Source organism: Eptatretus burgeri, chromosome 15, assembly GCF_056783735.1.
Source record: "Eptatretus burgeri isolate ZD-2024b chromosome 15, Ebu_testis_v1, whole genome shotgun sequence".
Classification (NCBI taxonomy): Eukaryota; Metazoa; Chordata; class Myxini; order Myxiniformes; family Myxinidae; genus Eptatretus; species Eptatretus burgeri.
Window position 1 is genome coordinate 7,920,967 of NC_140975.1, and position 19,640 is coordinate 7,940,606.

At 47.8% G+C, this 19,640-nt stretch overlaps 1 protein-coding gene across 1 annotated transcript; it reads right to left on the minus strand.

Moving 5' to 3' along the window:
• Positions 1 to 4,256: 4,256 nt before the first annotated feature.
• LOC147011444 (uncharacterized) lies at positions 4,257 to 19,552 on the minus strand. Its single transcript, XM_085858006.1, is given in 3 exon segments — positions 4,257 to 5,313; positions 5,315 to 7,387; positions 19,491 to 19,552. Coding segments are annotated over 3 exon segments (3,192 nt in total).
• Positions 19,553 to 19,640: the final 88 nt, after the last annotated feature.

The following is a 19,640-nucleotide window of genomic DNA, read 5'->3' on the forward strand; positions in this document are numbered from 1 at the left end:
CGCCAGCCAGCGCCAGCCAGCCTTCTAAACGGCCTTGAGCAAACACAGAGAGCTGCGCCCGCAACCAGAGGTGGGGGTAACGCCGACCAGCGCACCAGTCTTGGCTCCAAGTCGATCTCCGAGACCCACACGGCAGTTAGACGGTAGCAATTCCATTTAAATCACACTTCAATCATCGGCTCGTTATAAATCACTACGAACATCATTTGAACCATTGCAAACTCATTTTTCCGTACAGCGCGTTCTTTCGACCAAATCCCAGCACATGACAAAGCAACTACCCGCGGCCCGGGGCAATGGAAGGCCAACCCAACCTTTTTATTCGCCACCACCGCTCCCAAAGCCACCACATCACATTGATCATAATACAAATCCCATCGATTGATCTCCACCAAACCCACTCTCACACGGGAACTGCTGGCATTTATTTCAACAACGTTAAACTGCATCACCAGAGCAAGGAAAAACAAATATGCAATGAACAGCAACCCACAACCCACATCACGAGTCCGTCTCTTGGTTGTCAACTCGATGTTGTGACTCGCGACTTCCTTTAACACCACGGGCTCACCGCAACCTGTTGAAGCTGCCCGAACAACACCGGCGCGCATTGCCTCACGAACGCTGCCGAAGCGCGGAAACTCATCATGAGAGCTGATACGGCTCTCGCCACTCCCGAACCGTACATCACCGCCGCAGGCAGCAACGAACGGCCGCTCCCGTTGCATCGACGCGGATCCCGCCGCCAGAACCTCGCCCTCGGTACTCGACGAAGGCATCGAAGAGAGCACCGGCACACCTGGAGGTACGAACCGGAGATCCAGCCCGAGGTGCGCCAGCCAGTCCCGACCCAAAAGGGCGGGCCCCTCCCCTCGCACCACGAACACTGAGAGCCGGGCGCGTCGACCTCGGTAGCGCACTGAGACGTCGGCCCTCGCAAGCGGTGCAATCGCTTCACCGGTGTACGTGTACAGCGACAAGGCCGTCTTGACCAGGTGAACACCGCGAAGACCACGAGCCGCCTGCTCACCCATGACCGACACCGCAGCCCCGGTGTCCACGCAAAACACGGTCGGCTCACCATTCACTTCGACCTCCACCGTGAACGGCGTCGTCATCTCCGAACCAACGGAAAACAGACTCAACCGTGGTTGCATCTCCTGCTCCGGCTCGCCGGCATCGCCATGCCCCGGCTGCAGGCCGATCTCCAGGTCACTGGGGTCCTCCTGCACCTCGTCATCCAAGACCCCAATGGAGGCCCCCGCCATCCGACACACACGCTTCAAATGTCCCACCTTGTGACAATGCACACACACGGTGTTCTTATACGGGCACATTCGTCGCAGGTGCGGACCCCCACACCCCCAGCACCCCTGGAAATCCACTTCGCTCCCGGTGCGACCGTGCTGCGGTGCGCGCCCTCGTCCCGCACCGCCAGACGCGAGTGCGACCTGCAGCACTTGAGTCATCGCGCGGACTCCGGGCTGAACGACCTGCAGCACCTGCGCGGTCACCGCGTGGACCTCGGGATCAGCCGACATGCCCCAGCTGGAGCTACTCATTACGTCCTGGCCAGCGATGGTGCGGACATCCATGAGTGTCTGCTCGACAGACGAAGCAGTCCCGACTGCCGAGTCGAATGTGATGTCGGTCAACCACAGGATGGCTACTACCATCTTTGCGACTCACAGACCAGAAATAAAACGATCTCTGAGCCGTGCCGGACGCTCCTCTGTCGTGGACTTGCAAGGCACAGCCGAATGCTTCACCCGTGCAACGAAGTCTGCAACGCGCTCCTCGCCACCCTTAGCGAGGTGATCGAACTGGAACCGCGCGAGATGCAACGACTTCTCTGGCGCCAAGTGGGTCTTCATTTTCGCCACAATGTCCTGAAACGATAGCCCGTCATCACTGGGCTTATTTGGAGCCACCAAATCACTCAGCAGCCGGTAGTGCTCCGTTGATAGCGAGGCAAGCAAGATCGCCTTGCGTTTCTCTTCATCATCTACATCATTCGCGCGGAAGTAGCAACCCAACTGTTCAGAAAACAACTCGAATTCATCTCCCCCGAAAACGGGTACGCGCCCGTGCGCCATGCCCCGACCTTCTGCCATGCTCGTGCTGGCGAGACCCTTGGCTCCGTAGCCTGGAACCGCACGGGTTATTTGCCGCCCTGCACACGCCGATCCGAAGATCCTCGTCAGCCAACTGTGGTGTACTGGATAGAAGATGCTTAGCAGGCAGACACGAGCGGGGGAACAGTCGAGCTGGGCTGTGTTGCACAAGCGCGAGCGCGGGCGTACTTTGCCCGCGGCTCCCCTTTATTACGTATTCAGCACACGCACAAGCCGGGCGACTCCAGCATTACTACAACGCCTCAGGCGGCGCGCACACCTTATATCCCTTGCAGACCCGATGACCACGACGACCCCTCCTCCCATCATCATGCCCCGCCCTGCATGCCCGCAGGCTACACCACACGAGTCATTGTGATGGACAAGGAACAAGGACTGATGAATTATGAACATTTGTACCTGATCCTGATGTGTAAACGTCACTGAACGAAATGAGAGTTTATATGGACGTGAAACAAGAAGAGAAATAACCCGTGCGATCATGTGGGGTAGACTACCCATCACGCAAGACGTGGACCGGGGGATTATTCTGCCCCACACACGACGCTGGTCATGTCGTAGTCACCCGATGTTTGCCATGCAGGTGGACCCCGAGTCCGCGAGCTTCTAGCACCGGTGACTGGAGCGGCAGGTGTTTTGACCTGTGAGGAAGGTGCTCGTAGATGTGAGGTGTTGAGTGGCGTCCTATAGTCCAAAGGCATCGAGTCATCGTTCTTCATCGGTGGGTCCTGGTATGCAGGAGTATCACCAGGGGGAGTTGGTGACGATGGCCCCATGAGGTCTGTGGAGGGTGGTGTTGTTTGATCCGGTGTTGAGGTGGTTAGATGGTTGTCCTGTTTGCACTCGAGCTCTGGGCCACGGTGACAGAGGTCATGTACGATGGAGTGACGTGGAGCCCGAGTGTGGACTGGGACGTATTTCCGGAGAAATTTCCTGTTGCGGAGCGTCGCTCACCCTGAACCGTTGACACGTAGGACATATTGGTTGTGCTGGCGGACTTCGATCAGCGTGCCTGTTTTGTCCCATTTGCGAGGATTGTGGCCAATCTGGTTTTGGATGCGGACGTGGTCTCCAACAGTGAGTGGTGGTAGCCTTCTTGTGTGCTCTGACCGGCGTTCGGCAGCTTTCATGTGGCGGTTGCGGAGAGCAGCTTCCCGGTTGGCTAAAGTGTCTCTCCATGTTTCATGGGGTCTGTATCTGCCTGGGAGGATAGGTATGAAGTCCTTTATCGGCCTGCCAAACACGCACATGGTGGGGGATAGCTTTGTGTCCTTATCAGGACAGTTCCTGTATTGCAGGATCGCACGCTGGAATGAATCTGTGTCCAGCTCATCATGAGGGCCGGTGTTGTCGGTGATCATGCGCTTCACGGTTTTGACTCCAACTTCTGCCCGGCAGTTACTATGGGGGAACGCGACGGATGATAGGCGGTGGTGGACTCCCCAGTTCAGTAGGAATTGGCGAGTATTGCCAGCGATGAATTCAGGGCCATCGTCAGAAGAGAGTTCATCAGGTATGCCTTAGGTGACGAAGCAGCGACGCAGGGAATCCACCAAGCCAGACGAACTTCCCGATGCCCTCTCAACGACAGGCCAATTGGAGTATCTATCGACGATGAGCAAGTAATGAAACCCATTGTATTGAAAGTAATCGGCGCATATGCATTGGAACGGGTAGTCTGGAAGGATCTGGTTCATGGGTGGTGCGCTGGGTTGTGAGGGAGCCATGCAGTTGCAGTGGCTGCAATTGTTCATGATGTATTTATTTGCAGGGGTGATTCCAGGCCAGAGCACAGACAATTCAGCTCTGGCAATCATGGATGATACGCTTTGATGTGCAGCATGAAGAGCTTCCAGGCAGTCCTGTCGGAGGGACGGTGGGATGACGATGCGATTCTTGTAGGTGATTACTCCATCCACGGCATGTAGGTGATCCCGGTATTGGTGGTATTCTTGGAGTGTCGATGGGATATCTTGACGAGAGATCGGCATGCCTGATTCGATGATGTTCACCAACTTGTTCATATTCTCATCACTACTGGTAGCCAATCGAACCTTGTTCCAGGTGATGGTCTCGAGTGTTTTGAGGGATGAAACTGCAGCGGTGTGCGATGAGGATGAATCAGTGTTTGATGTCAAGGAAGTCTTGCCGTACTGTAGGGTAAGGGATGGTGTTGTCACTCTGGGGCGTAGATGCAATGGATGATATGTCATCTGTCAGGTGCATCTTCTCGGGATTGTCGTCGCCTGTAGGGTGGCGGGAAATGGTGTCCGCCGCTCTGTTCTTTACACCAGGGACATGGACCATGTTAAACATGTAGCGAAGTGTTTTTTCTTTTAGGTTCCGGAGTCGGTTGTTTGGGATTTCATCGAGTGATCTGTCGCCAAAGAGCTTGAGAAGCGGTTTATGGTCGACCGCGACAGTGAGATCCTTGCATCTCAGGACAAAATAGCGAGCTTTGTCCAATGCGTCGGCCACGGCTAAGGCTTCCCCTTCAATAGGGGCATAATGAGATTCTGCTGAGTGTGTGAAACGACTTCCGACAAGTGTGAACTTCCATCCTGTGGGACAGCAGAACAGGGTGGTTGATTGACATGAGCAATGTTTCTGGAAGAGCCAGAATCCGACACCGACTTTCGACCAATCTGTGGCGAGACATGTTGGTCTAGACTTGTCGAATATCTGTACGCCAGACCTAATCTCATTGACAATGACCTTCTTAGATTCATGAAACAGTTCGTTCAGGCGGTCGTCCCAGGCAAGTGTGGTGCCAGGCTTGAGGAAGGCTCGAAAAGGTAGCATGCGCTCTGTCATACTGAATGCATATGAAACTTGATTTACCAGCCCAAACCATGAGCGGATATCCGTGATGTTTCTGGGCAGAGGGAATTCCATGATAGCCTGTAGGAATCGTTTGCAGGGCCGAACACTATCCTGTGTGATCTGGAAGCCAGCGAACTCCACAGTCTCCTGGCCAAATACGAACTTCTCTGGGTTGAGGGTGATGCCGTTTCGTCCACAGATGTTCAGCCACTTACAAGCCTGGAAGAAACTTTCTTCTAGGTTGTCAGCCCATAGTAGAGTGTCATCTATGCACTTTGTTTTGTTTGGAAAGTCAGAGGCTATCTCATCAAAACGCCTTGAGTATCCATTGCCAGAGGCGATATACCCCTGTTGAGCGGTACCTGCCCCAGGGTGTGATGAACGTCGTGAGGTGTCTGTCACTTTCTTCCAGTGGAATGCTGTGATATCCATTCCATGCATCAAATACTGTCTTCAGTGTTCCTGAGGGTACAGACCGTGCTTGGTGGAAGGGTGATTGTGTGTGATTGGTTTCGCGTGTAGCGTGGCAGTTCAGAGGTTGCATGTCTACGGTACGACGAGGTTTGCCGTTTTTCTTAGCACACACAACTATACGGTGGCACCACGTAACTGGCTCTCCGATTGGGACAGGTTCGAGAACACCTCGCCTAACGTCGCGATCCAATCCAGCTTTGACTTCATCCTGCCAGTGGATGTGGACTGGAACTGGTGTGTGGTGGGCCACGGGTGTTGCATCTGGGTTGATCATGAGATGTAGTGGTGGTCCATCCATCATTGGGAGGGGTTGATGCTCGCAGGTATTAAAAGTGCTTGATCTGTAGTGATCCAGGAGGAATTGATGAAGTCTCTCACGGTTCGCTGACGTGGCCGGGAAAGGCAACTTTGTGGGCATTGGTGGTGGCTTCTCCCGAGGAGGACAGTCACATTCAGATGTAAGTCCATTGTCATTTCTGGGTAGGGGGTCTAGTACATCTGAGGTGGCGTGGACTGTGTCTCTGTCTATCTCACCAACTGTAGGGAAGGTGCCGGTGATCATGCCCAGACTGAGACATGCATCTCGACTGAGGAAGAACTTGTCTGAACTGTCAGTGATGTAGGTAATCTGTCGAGTCTCCAGGTTGCTGCCATCTTTGTCTTTGCCTGATACCCTGAGAATGACGACACCGATGATTTTGATCCCCTTGTTGTTGGCAGCATGCATCCTCATTGTGACTGGGATTAGGTCTTTGGTCTTGAAGCCAAGACTGGAGATAGCTTTCATGCCACCCAAACAGCTTGGACAACCAGTATCCGCCATACAAGTGATGCATTTGGACTTGGTCTTGGTGTAGAGATTGTATCGTCGGTGCTTGTAATCAACCTGGAACGCTCCGATCATCAGTTTAACGAACGGTTGGGGCTTTGATGATTTCCGGATCCAGGTGTCAGACAGATGGTTGTTCAGGTGGTGGTTCAGGCTCATAGATTTGGGGAATGCATCAGTTGCGACTGTGCACAAGGAATCAAACACGGCACCTTCTGATTCGTTAGCGTTGGCCTTGGTGGTTGATTTGTTCTTGTTTTTGCACACATGATCGAAGTGATTGGTCTTTCCACAATGCACGCATGTATGACCATAGGCGGGACACTCCTTTCTGAACTTGGCGAGGGATCGGTGCCCGTGTCCTTTCTTTCCGCAGTAGTAGCACTGCTCTAGCACTGCTCCTCTTAGCGTCTCATTCTTGTGACGTCGGTAGGAGCTGCTGGCGGCATCCATCCCATGTGATTGTGACTGGAAGAGGCGTGAGGCTGAGCGTTTGCCAGATTCTTTAGCTTCGACAAACTGGTAGATTTCTTCGAGTTTCATGTTCTGGTTACGGTCGCCCATTAGGTCGAGTTGAATGTCCTGGTCAATGAGTCCACGGGTTACAGAGTCACAGAGGACCGGTTCTCTGTAATTCACATCTTGATTGCAGTGAGGGCATTGAATGATGAGTTTACATACACCTGCTTGTCCACGGAGACGTGCCCGGAATGATCTGATGGTTTCTTCGTGGTCCTGGTGCAGATCATGTAGTATAGCGCGAGCAACCATGATGTTCTCTTCTCTCACTGCAAGTTGCTTGAAAGCTTTAAGGACATCGTCCTCTGAGTTGTTCGTTAGTGTGCCGCCAGCATTGCGAGTCAAGTCTTTTCTTAATTGTTCATCGCAACATTCCAGCAGTTGGATGACCTTGTCTTTGCCTGTCACTTTGGTTGCATCTGCATAGTCGGACCATCATGATTGGAAATAGGCCCATTCCTCACTTGTCCCAGCGGATGAGATCGTGGGACGTTTCACCTGCTCAACTTTAGCTGTAACGACGTTGACATTGGCAGCTGTGTGAGTTGTGGCATGAGTCGTGATGAGCGCCGCAGCCAGGACTGCTTCAACATCGGGGGTGTTGTATCTCGCAGTCAGTGATAGGACAGTTTACGGTGGGCATCCTGGGGGTTGGTTGTCTCAGCGGTGATGTTCAATGCTCAGCTTCATCATAAATAGGAACTACTCCATTTTGTGACATCCGTTTATTAGATTACAAATGATGAAGCTGCATCTGCACATACACAAGAATATAACTGTTATTACCTTTACCAATGTTCGTGTTCATCCATTACTCTCTATCATTGTCAGACAGACGGACGGAGTTAAAAGACAAGCCGGTAGGTAACATGAGTGGTCGCTATATAATTGGATACTAGTCATACAGTTTTTGACGGATCGGGCTGAAAGTTTTTGACAAAGAGTGTGATTATAGTGTGCATAAAAGCGCGGAAGCCGATTTTTTTGATTTTCAGGAAAAAAAATTTTTTTGGGGATTAAAAAAAAAAATTTCAAAGTCCCGTTGCTAGGCAACGGTGGTGTCCAAAAACAACGGTGCTCAAAAGCATACAACTAGATCCTGGTATGAACCTACCTGTCAAGTTTCATCAAAATCGGTTGACTCCTCTGGCCTCCAGAGCTGTCCATTACATACAAACAGACAGACGGAAAACCTGAGAATAAGGGTAGTCGAGCGACCACCCAATTACCCCACTGGTAGTACTCCTCTGTGTGCATGTGCAATTGGGATGACATTCCATGCAGTTTGCCAAATTCAGAGCCAAAGTATTCCTAAACTGCAGGTTCGTGTTCAAAATATAAAATTCAATTGAAAGTAAGTGGTTCCTCTGTTGGCACACGGAGTGATCCGATTGGCTAACCTCACTTTGTGCTTCATTAACAGGGTAATTAACAAAATATCAGGGTGCACCATGCAGGGTGTCCAGGTTGCCCAGGTAAGAGCATACCTGGATCTATGAATTGGAAACTGAGGGGTGCTGAAGTGATGCCAAAGCTTCGAATCACGAACCACACGTCGTGACCGACAGATGGTGCTGCAGCATCAGTCCTGGAAGAAGGTGTCACGATGAAGTGTGAGAAGAGTTCACTGGGGCACGGTCAAACATGACACCAATCCTTTCACACCATGAGGTGCATAGGGATGCCGAAGCTGTTTCATTGGGCTTCGGAATATCGTCCTGGACGGGTCGACACTCCGACACAGGATACTCAAATGGCTGATTACTCAAGGAAGCTGGAACTCTGGTACTCATTTTGCTGACCTCGGAAAGATGACAAGCTGAGTCAACCCACCTGGTGTTATTTCAACGGATCCTATGGGACTCAAACTCAGGACCTTTAGATCCTAAGCCAGCCATCTTAACCGTTAAGCCAACGCCAGACTTTGAACAAGTATATGGTACTCCATTATTTAAATTATCTGTACAATTATAACAGAATGAATCAGGATGCAACAGAACAAAAGAAACAGGGAAAGAGAGAGATATTTGGGAGGAGAGAGGGAGAGAGGGGAGAGAGAAACCAACAGCAGGATTGATGGACAAAATAGATGGAGAGAGCCAACAATGTTTTTGGGTCAGGATGAAAGATAGGGGAGAATGCAGGGGCTGGATGGGATGGATAAAGAAGGGGGAAAAATGGAATTTTGGCAGGAGTTAACGAGGGTAGAAAAGATGATGCTTTTGGATTGGGGACAATTTAATATGATGGTGAGCAACCGTCTTGAAGATCTGGAGGAAAGAATGAGAGCAAAGTGCTGCAGAAGGATAGGGTGCTGATGCTGCTCATGTGACACATGGTTTGCAGCTGTGGGTGCTGAGAGGAAAGTGCTTTGGGAGGATAGGGCCACGGATGCGGTTTCACTCCAATGAACTTTAATTCAACCACAGTGAACTTTAGTTTAACTCCAGAAAATTTTAGTTTAACTTCAATGAAACTCAAGTCTGTAAGTCATTCACACGACGGTGTAAATAACGAGCTGCCAGGCAGGAAAGCATCGTCACACTCCGGTTAACGTCTTCCTCACCGCTCGTCCGCCTAGTGGGAGGTCCAAGAGGCCGAGAGTAGTGTGGGATGAAATGATTGGTTGGACTCCAGGTTATAAAAAAATACCACGCCGACACTACTGCCATTGGTTGGACAAGTAAATGAAACAAAGTTCATGATATAATAGTACTAACAAATTGGCACCGATGAAAAGTGCACTGGAAAGAAAAGGAATGATTTTCCTAGTTATGCAGTTGTGCTACTTATCATGAAATCCTTTCAAGTTTTGAGAATTTTGAGTGGTCTTGGACATTCCCATGATAAAATTCAGTCGATTCGTGTTTGAACTAAGTTATTAGCAGAAACAAATTTTGAGTTGGACTGTCTGAAAAGAAGAGGTAAAAGAATGAGAAGAAGAAGAAGAGGAGGAAGAATAATTGTCTATCTATAATTCCAGCAGTGTGTGTGTGTGTGTGTGTGTGTGTGTGTGTGTGTGTGTGTGTGTGTGTGTGTGTGTGTGTGTGTGTGTGTGTGTCTGTGACCACTGTTTCTCGACAACCACTGTTCCGATCTAATTGAAACTTGCCAGGTATATTGCTGGGGACCTGAGGATGTGCCTTTTCAAGGTTTGATATTAATCGGACGAGTGCTTCCTAAGTTATGGCCATTTATTTACCAACCAATGACAGGACACGTTGCTGCGTAGGCGTGGCCGATGGGGAAGAGAACCTCAGCCGCGTTCGCCATTACGGGTTTTTTTCTCTTCTCTTCTCTTCTCTTTGTGTTTTTCCTTGCGAAAAGGCAAAATACGTTGGCGCTAATTGAATAATTGGCCATTAAAACTAATAATTTATCAAAACGTTGGCAGATCCAGCAGATTCTGCATTCTTGCCCTGGACGAGGAAACAAAGAAGAAGCGCCGTTTCCTCAGCAATGTTGTTTATGAAGAGGTGCTAACGAGATAAAGGTGTGTACATGGAGACAATTTTTATTATCATTTATTTATTGAAGAAAAATTGCTCCGAAAATAATTTATCAAAAAAAGTGCACAACTTGTTTTTGTTTCCCATTGTCAAAACGGTGTGGCCGTTGGAAGTGTTGAGGAATTCAGCTCCACTCAACATGCTTGTCAACGAAATACATCTCAATTTGGTGGTATGCTTTGCAAACTATTTTTTTTTATTTAACTATTTTCAAACTAAAACAATTCGAACATGGAATACCTAATGACACTGTACTTTCAGGTCTCCTACAAATCCTACCCTGTCGCCTCACCATGGCATAGGAGTGGCAATGGTCAATGGCAGCAAATGCCATGGCGAGCAAAGACAGGGAGGTAAACTTGATTTTAATTTGGATTTTAATTACCTCTGTGTGTGCAAGTATCACAGCAGTTGTTACTTCAATGAAAGCGATAATTCGTGGAATGAAGTGAACATTCAGTATGGGCACGCACTACTTCTGGATAGTGATGAGTTACTGTATTCTAATAATTTCTTGATTTCTTATGCGCATTTATAGATAAACACAATGCCCCAATCCAGTCGTCGTTTACGAGAGCGAAGGAACGGCCTGTGTGGTTGTTTCTGGCTCGCGGTTTGAAAGTTTATTTGAATTTTATTTTATTTTGTTGGTTTGCACGTCCGGCCACGCACGTACGGGCACACAAGAGCAAAGGAACGGCCTGTGTGGTTGTTGTTTCGAGCTCGCGGTTTGAAAGTTTTTTTTTTTTTTTGCACGTACGGGCACATACTAGTCTATGTATAATTCCAGCAATCTCTGTGTCTGTCTGTCTGTCTGTCTGTCTGTCTGTGACCGCTGTTTCTCGACAATCACTGGTCCGATCTAATTGAAACTTGCCAGGTATATTGCTGGGGATTTGAGTATGTGCCTTTTCAAGGTTTGATATTAATCGGACAGGTGGTTCCCAAGTTATGGCCATTTATTTACCAAACCAATGTCAGGACACGGTGCTATGACATCACGATTGACGTCACAATTCTTTTTTCTTTTTCTTTTTTGCACGTACGAGCACGCACGTACGGGCCCACACTAGTAAGAAGAAGAAGAAGAAGAAGAAGAAGAAGAAGAAGAAGAAGAAGAAGAAGAAGAAGAAGAAGAAGAAGAAGAGGAATAATTATTAAAGATTGCTATTTTGAGTCGGTCAGTTTTGAAGCTCATTGATGATGTCCAAAAGTTGAATGATGTGAAATCCTTACATGGGTGTACAAGTTTGTATCTCAGTGGATTTTTTTGAGGATTTGTGTTTTCTGAAACCTATGGAGTGTCCATGCTCTCCATTCATAGGAAGTTGAGCGACTTCCTGATGTTGAAAAATATATAAATGAACACCCACAGGTCTTGGACTATCTTTCATTAACCCCCTGCTTTAATAGACCTTGGAGTTCAACGATTTGTTTATTAACACCAAAACTTAAATGTGTAAATGCTGAGGTTCAGAGTTCATCGATTTGATGGGAACAAAGCCAGCTCCTCATTTCAGAATTGGAATGTGCACCACCTTGCTTCCACACCACCTTGCATCATGGGAAATCCCACCCAAATGTTGAGAGGTTCTTTGCTGGGGGGGGGGATCATGGCACTTTAACACCCCCCCTCTAAATGTCCCCCGACCCCCAAGAGGCATAAGAAGAGTATAACGCCGTAAGCTCAGTGGTTCATTGATAAGCCTGGTACCCCAGAGGAGTCCCCTCCACGAGACGTAACTCTGCCCTTGCTAGCTGAGGACCCGGATGACCCGCAACCCCACACCGGGCAATGCTCCACACCAAAGTGTACGTCCAGTGGACTACAGTATTCATTCATTTATACTATACAGTATTTGTATTTAATTGCAGTATAATACCGAATATCGATGTGTTTATTATTTGTATTTGCTTCGTCGCTTCGTGAGAAAACAGTGTGCTGTATATTATGGTCTTGGGTCTTTGACAGGACCTGGAACGTATTCCCCCCTGTGCTATGTTAAAAGTGATTCACTTTAAACGCCATTTTCTAGGAACGCATCCCTCGTTTCAAGCAAGGTAGTCCAGGTGGTGTGTTCAGTTACCAAGTTTGTTATAGAGCTCTCCCCAAGTGCCTTAAGCACTCAAGCAAGCCCTCCATTCGAAGGAACTGCTGGCTTGGCAAGCGCGAGCTAGCACACCCCGAGGTATCTCAATCCAATAACTTTTTGAACGCCCATCCTGTAACTCATTCCTCCATAGGTTTTCCGCTAAAGACGAATGAAACGATAAGAGGTGAAGGATTGAGAACGAAACGATGAAAGGATGTCTGGAGAGCCCACAGGTTGTCCTGCGGAAGGGTTGATATTACGTCTTTACCTGCGAGACCAGTCTTTACCTGTCGAGGGAGGTTCGACTTCCCGGTTGGCAAGGTAGTGGGGTCGATAGGACAACGGGGTGTTAGACACAGCCGTGACACGGGCACGTGGAACACGCTCCACCGCACAAACTCCATCACAAAGGAATTCGCTTTTCTTTCAAAGCTTACAAATGGCCAGGGAAGGAAACACCAAGGGCAAAGGTGTTCACATAATGTGGTGATGAGATTCCTTAAATAGGCAGCTAATCAATCATCATTATTAACCACGTTACCGCCGTATCAATCTTAATCATGCTAATTGCTGGTTTATGACGTCACAATTCACTTTACTTTGCGTCCATCCGTGGCGGTTTAAAACCACTCGATTCATCACAAAGATTGCACCTGGGGAGGGGTGGGGACTCACCTCTGAGCGTAAATACCTGTCCACCGGAGTACTCATGATAAACCGGTAACTGCTGGAAATGGATTAATTTCGTTTTGATTTTAAAGATTACATAAAAAGTTGTAACAATCGGAAACCTCACAAAGTGAGACACGATGATGAAGTTCAGATGTCCGAAGAGGTATATATGGTGAGCACGGCCAGGTCGGGCATCCGTCCTTCATTTCGGTTTTGCTTCGCAGACCTCACACAGTACGAGTCCACGTACCTTTGAACTGTCTAGTCTCGGTTCGATTCTCGACTCGACTACTACATAACAATGAGATTGATGCTTCCCCTCGTTTTATCACTCGGAGGTCTCAGTACATCCCTCGAATGGACGTCTCGCCGGATGTTTCCCCTGCTTGCATTACCTGGATTTTAGTGTAAGATTAGGCGAGTTATCGCCGGCACCCTGGCCAAATTGAAAATTCCTCCACCTCCAGTCTAACGTCTCCTGGCTTGGTTTAATGTATTATTTATATTATCTGAAAAAAAAAAAAACAGTATGAATTGATGGTATAAACAAATGTTGTATAAGCAGCGAAAACCATGTCCCGAGACTTGGACTCACCCTGTACATGTATGTACCGTACATTATATCTAATATATATCAGCTCATCCAAACCACTCACTGCAGACTCCCTGACTAACTGACTTGTATGAATGTTCAGTACCTTCCAGGTGACGTAAATAAATGAAATCTCTGTGCCGACAAACATCAAAGCCGATATGCCGGGAAAAATCACGAACCGTTCGAAAGGGTCTGTAAATGAAAATATCCGAAAATAAGTGCGGCCTTGTTGTGCTCACTGCAGATGAGCGACCTGAGACAATGTGTACAGCACAGTGCTAAGTGTTACAATGTATATCTACCAATATAAAGCACAGTGTGTGTTTGTGTGTTTGTCTGTCCCCGTTTCATAAGGAAGATTTAAGAAAGGTTTTAAAGGACAATCTTTAAACACGACTGTGTGTTCACTACGGTCTATTTTTCAGGATATAAAACTCGAAAAACAATTTAATAAAAGAGTAATTATGTCTCTTCTATTGGAAATGTAGACGGTGACTTGCAACCGGGCCTCGAGGGCGGTCTACAGAAGCGTTTTTAAAATAACAATAAATACAATGTGCAGGGAGGTGAAATTCGCTGCACGTGATGTGTAACGCACGCAGAGTAAAAGGAGTCTTCATTTACGTACATGTGATGTCAAATAAATAAAGAAGATATAAGTACACCTGACGCTAGGCCGAGGCTTCAGACATTGGCACGCTCACGAGGCTGTACCTCCAAAATGAAACATCCCAGAAGATAAAGAAAATGGGGTCACATTTGTACGTGCAGTGTTATAAAATGATGCTTCTTGTTACGAAACATCATATCTTCCAGTCTCCTTGAATATTTCGAATAAAATAAATCCAACCCGTCATTTTTGATGTGCTTTTATACCAGTGTGTAATAAAAATGTAAGTTTATACATTTATATCAATATACGTTATGGTAAACTGTGAAATAAAAAACCTCAAATGATATCTCGCTGGAGGTTGGTGATGTTTGGCGATAATCATACTGTAAAGCTTAGATTTATTATGTATCTACGGACAAAGCAAGGTTTGTTATTATTTACATTGTGTAAGCATACCCCACTAGTGTATATATATATATATATATATATATATATATATATATATATATATATATATATATATATATATATATATATATATATAATATATATACACTATATTGTGTGTGTTGTGAGGGAGATAGCTAGGAAGGTACTTGGTGTGACATCTGGACAGAGGAAGGAAGATAAGGAGACTTGGTGGTGGAATGAGGAAGTACAGGAAAGTATAAGGAAGAAGGGGTTGGTGAAAAAGAAGTGGGATAGTCAGAGAGATGAAGAAAGTCGGCAGGAGTACAAGGAGTGGCGGCGAAAGGCAAAAATAGAGGTGGCAAAGGCCAAGGAAAAGGCATATGACGAGCTGTATGAGAAGTTGGATACAAAAGAAGGGGAAAAGGATTTATACCGATTGGCAAGACAGAGGGACCGAGCTGGGAAGGATGTGCTGCAGGTTAGGGTGATAAAGGACGCAAATGGGAATGTGCTGATGAGCAAGGAGAGTGTGTTGAGAAGGTGGATGGAGTACTTTGAGGAGCTGATGAATGAAGAAAATGAGAGAGAGAGAAGGTTGGAAGAGGTGGAGATAGTGAATCTGGAAGTGGGGTGGATCAGTCAGGATGAAGTGAGGACTGCTATGAAGAAGATGAAAAGTGGAAAGGTGGTTGGCCCAGATGGTATACCAGTGGAGGCATGGAAGTGCTTCGGAGAGATGGCAGTGGGGTTGTTAACCAGATTGTTTAATAAAGTCTTGGAAAGTGAGAGGATGCCGGAGGAGTGGAGATTAAGTGTACTGGTTCCGATTTTCAAGAATAAGGGTGATGTGCAGAGCTGTGGAAATTACAGAGGGATAAAGTTGTTAAGCCACACCATGAAGTTGTGGGAAAGAGTAGTGGAAGCTCGGTTGAGAGGAGAGGTGATGATCTGTGAGCAGCAATATGGGTTTATGCCAGGAAAGAGCACCACTGATGCGATGTTTGCTTTGAGAATGTTGATGGAGAAGTATAGGGAAGGCCAGAAGGAGTTACATTGTGTGTTTGTGGATTTAGAGAAAGCTTATGATAGGGTGCCAAGAGAGGAGCTGTGGTATTGTATGAGGAAGTTGGGAGTGGTGGAGAAGTATGTGAGGATCGTGCAGGATATGTATGAGGACAGTGTGACAGCGGTGAGGTGTGCGGTAGGAATGACGGACCGGTTTAAGGTTAAAGTGGGATTGCACCAAGGATCGACTCTGAGCCCTTTCCTGTTTGCAATGGTGATGGACAGGTTGACGGACGAGATCAGACTGGAGTCTCCATGGACCATGATGTTCGCTGATGACATCATGATCTGTAGGGAGAGTAGGGAGCAGGCTGAAGCGAACCTCGAGAGGTGGAGGTACGCACTGGAGAGAAGGGGAATGTTAGTCAGTAGGAGTAAGACGGAGTACATGTGCGTAAATGAGAGGGAGGGTGGTGGTATGGTGCGGTTGCAAGGAGTTGAGGTGGGGAAGGTGGATTGGTTTAAATACTTGGGATCAACTGTCCAAAGTAAAGGAGAGTGTGGGAGAGAAGTGAAAAAGAGAGTGCAGGCAGGATGGAGTTGGTGGAGAAGAGTTGCAGGAGTGATTTGTGACAGAAGGGTAGCTGCAAGAGTGAAGGGGAAAGTATATAAGACGGTAGTGAGACCAGCTATGTTGTATGGTTTGGAGGCGGTGGCGCTAACAAAAAGACAGGAAGCAGAGCTGGAGGTGGCAGAGTTAAAGATGCTGCGATTCTCGTTGGGAATGACGAGGATGGATGGGATAAGAAATGAGTATATTAGAGGGACAGCGCAGGTAGGACGGTTTGGAGACAAAGTGAGAGAGGCGAGATTGAGATGGTTTGGACATGTGCTCAGGAGGGAAACGGAGTATATCGGGAGAAGGATGTTGAAGATGGAGCCGCCAGGCAGGAGGAGAAGAGGAAGGCCAAAGAAGAGGTTCATGGATGCGGTGAGGGCGGACGTGCGGGTGGTTGGAGTGTCAATGGAAGATGTGGAGGATAGAGCGAAATGGAGACGGTTGATCCGCTGTGGCGACCCCTAACGGTAGCAAGCCGAAAGAGGAAGAAGAAGATACACTATATTGTATATGTATATGTATATATGTATATATATATATATATATATGTATATATATATATATATATATATATATATATACATACGTGTGTGTGTGTGTTTGTGTGTGTGTGTGTGTGTGTGTGTGTGTGTGTGTGTGTGTGTGTGTGTGTGTGTGTGTGTGTGTGTGTGTGTGTGTGTGTGTGTGTGTGTGTGTGTGTGTGTGTGTGTGTGTGTGTTTGTGTGTGTGTGTGTATATATTGTTATGGTTGTGGAAATTCAGAGAACACCATTCAGGTTCCCAAGAGATCTGTTATTTCGTTAAGTGTGTGTTCCAGGTTAAATTTCCCCACCAATGTATAACGGCATTTTTTTTTTTTTTTTTTTTTGTATACCTTGGTCGAGGCTCGTATGAGAGCAAACACACAACTCACAGCAAGGAGGCATGAGACAAGAGGGGCGGGAGTGGAAGGGACAAAACATTGGGGAACAGACACATTAGGTGAACTGTGGAAGGGAGAGGGATGGGGATGGGACGGGGAACATGGCGAAGAGAAGATGGACATTTCAGGGACTTTCAGGAAGGAAAGCAGGAGAAATGAAGGAAGTGGGCTTGGGTGGATTATCGGGGGTAGAAAAGATCGAGGATTTGGATGGGGAAGATAAGAGGTGGTGGTGAACAGCTGTTTTGAAAGCCTGGAGGGAAGAATGGGAAAGAATAGAGTGAGGAAGTTTATTCCAAAGGCGGGAAAAAAAGAGGAATGAAAGAGTGAAGATGAGCAGTGATTCGTGATTTTGGTAGTTTTACCAGAAGGGGGTTGTTGGCGGACCTTGAGCGCCCTGTGGAAATGTGGTGGGGACAAATCGCAGAGAGAGCAGGGGGGGCAAGGCTGGAGAGGAGTCGGTAGAAGACAGAAAGACCACCGACCAACCTGCGGTGATTGAGTGAGAGGCCCAAAGACACAGCTTCATTGCGGGAGATGCCGATGATCTTAAATGCCTTGGTTTCGACAGCGTTAAGCCGAGAAAGGTGGGAGGCAGGAGCACCAGCCCAGAGGGGAGAGCAGTACTCCATCAGGCTACGGACAAAAGCTTTGTAAGTTGTCAGGAGCTCAAGAGGGCCGAGGAAGGACTTAGCACGACGGAGGATTCCCAGTCGGCGACTGGCTTTTGAGGCGAGGTTGGAAATGTGACTTTCCCAGGAAAGGTCATGGCAGATAGTGAGACCTAGAAGCTTGAAAGAAAAGACTTCTTCCAGAGGATTGTTGAGAAAGTGGATGGGGGGGTTTTGTAAACGGTCCTTTCGAAGAGACATAGTGAGAGTGTGAGATTTGTCTGGATTGAAAGACATGTTCCACGTGTTGGACCAGTTTGTGATTTTATCCAGATCTGCAGTGAGCGAAGAAGCTGCTGCTTGCCGGTCTGAGGGATGACAGATGGTACGGCAGAGGGTGGAGTCGTCGGCAAAGAGAAATAGAGGATTTTCCAGAGAGTCCGAGAGATCATTGATGAAACCAGAAAAGAACAGGGCCCAGAACGCTACCTTGAGGAACTCCAGCCTGCACAGGAAGAGGGGATGAAAGAACTCCATTTAGGGCCACACGTTGACTGCGACAGGAGAGGAAGTCTGCGAGCCATGAGTGGAGATGGCCTTGAATACCATGGGAAGAGGGTTTGGTGAGTAGGGCAGGGTGCCAGACTGTGTCAAAAGCACGTGATATGTCCAGGGATACGGCTCGGATTTCCTGTCTGGCATTGAGGACCTCGATCCATTGATGGGAGAGCAGAAGCAGCATATCCAGGGTAGAGTGACCTGGTCTGAAACCAAATTGATGATTGGAAATCAAGCCATTGGAGAAGAGGAAGGATTTCATGTCTGAAGCGATGATGGATTCCATAACCTTGCTGATGATTGGGAGAAGGCTGATTGGTCTGTAGTTATAGGGATCTGTTTTTGCACCTTTTTTATGCAGGGCAGTGATGTTAGCAGATTTCCAAGCAGATGGCAGATGACCTTGGGCAAATGAGAGGGTGAATAGAACAGAGAGAGGGTGAGCAAGAGCAGAAGAGCAGGCTTTGAGGACACGTGGGCTGATGCCGTCTGGACGGGTTGCAGAATCTGACTCGAGGTTTGAAAGCAAGCTCTACAGCTTGTCAGGAGAAAAGGATACAGAGTCCAGGGACAGTTGGGTGCGACTGTGTAAAGTGGGTAGAGATAGTGATGGGTTTAGGACACAAGATTTAGCTGCAAACACCGAGTTTAGACATTCAGCTTTATCACGTGTGGAATCAGCAGTGTGGCCATTTGAGGTAAGGGAGGGGATGGAGGGGGAACATACACCAGAAACAGATTTGATTAAACGCCACCAGGATTTTGAGGAGGGAGAGAGGTTTGAGAGTTCAGACTTGAGATGAGAAAGATGTTGTTTTCTGGCTCTCCTGAGGGTAGATACACACTTGTTCCGAGCTTTGTGGAAAGAACTGAGATTGCCCTCAGTTGGGTTTGCTTTCCATGAGGCAAAGGCAAGTTGTTTCAGGACAACTGCCTCGCCACAAGCTTCAGTAAACCAAGGGCGGGAGGAAGGGTAAGACAACTGAACACGAGAGAGAACACGAGATTTGTTCGTGTGCCGGGCTGTGCATCTTTGAGGTAGTGTTGTTCTTTTCTATCTTTATTTTAAAACAAACACATCATCACAACAATGACAACCCACGGCCGCATTTGCCGGTGATCTCCAACACGGCCGAGTTTGCCGGTAATCTCCAACACGGCCATGATTGACGGCAAGATCCGATCAAAACGGCGTTACCCTCTGAAAGAGCTGGCCAGTCGGAAGTGAGAGGGCGGATCCAGCCTGGGTGAA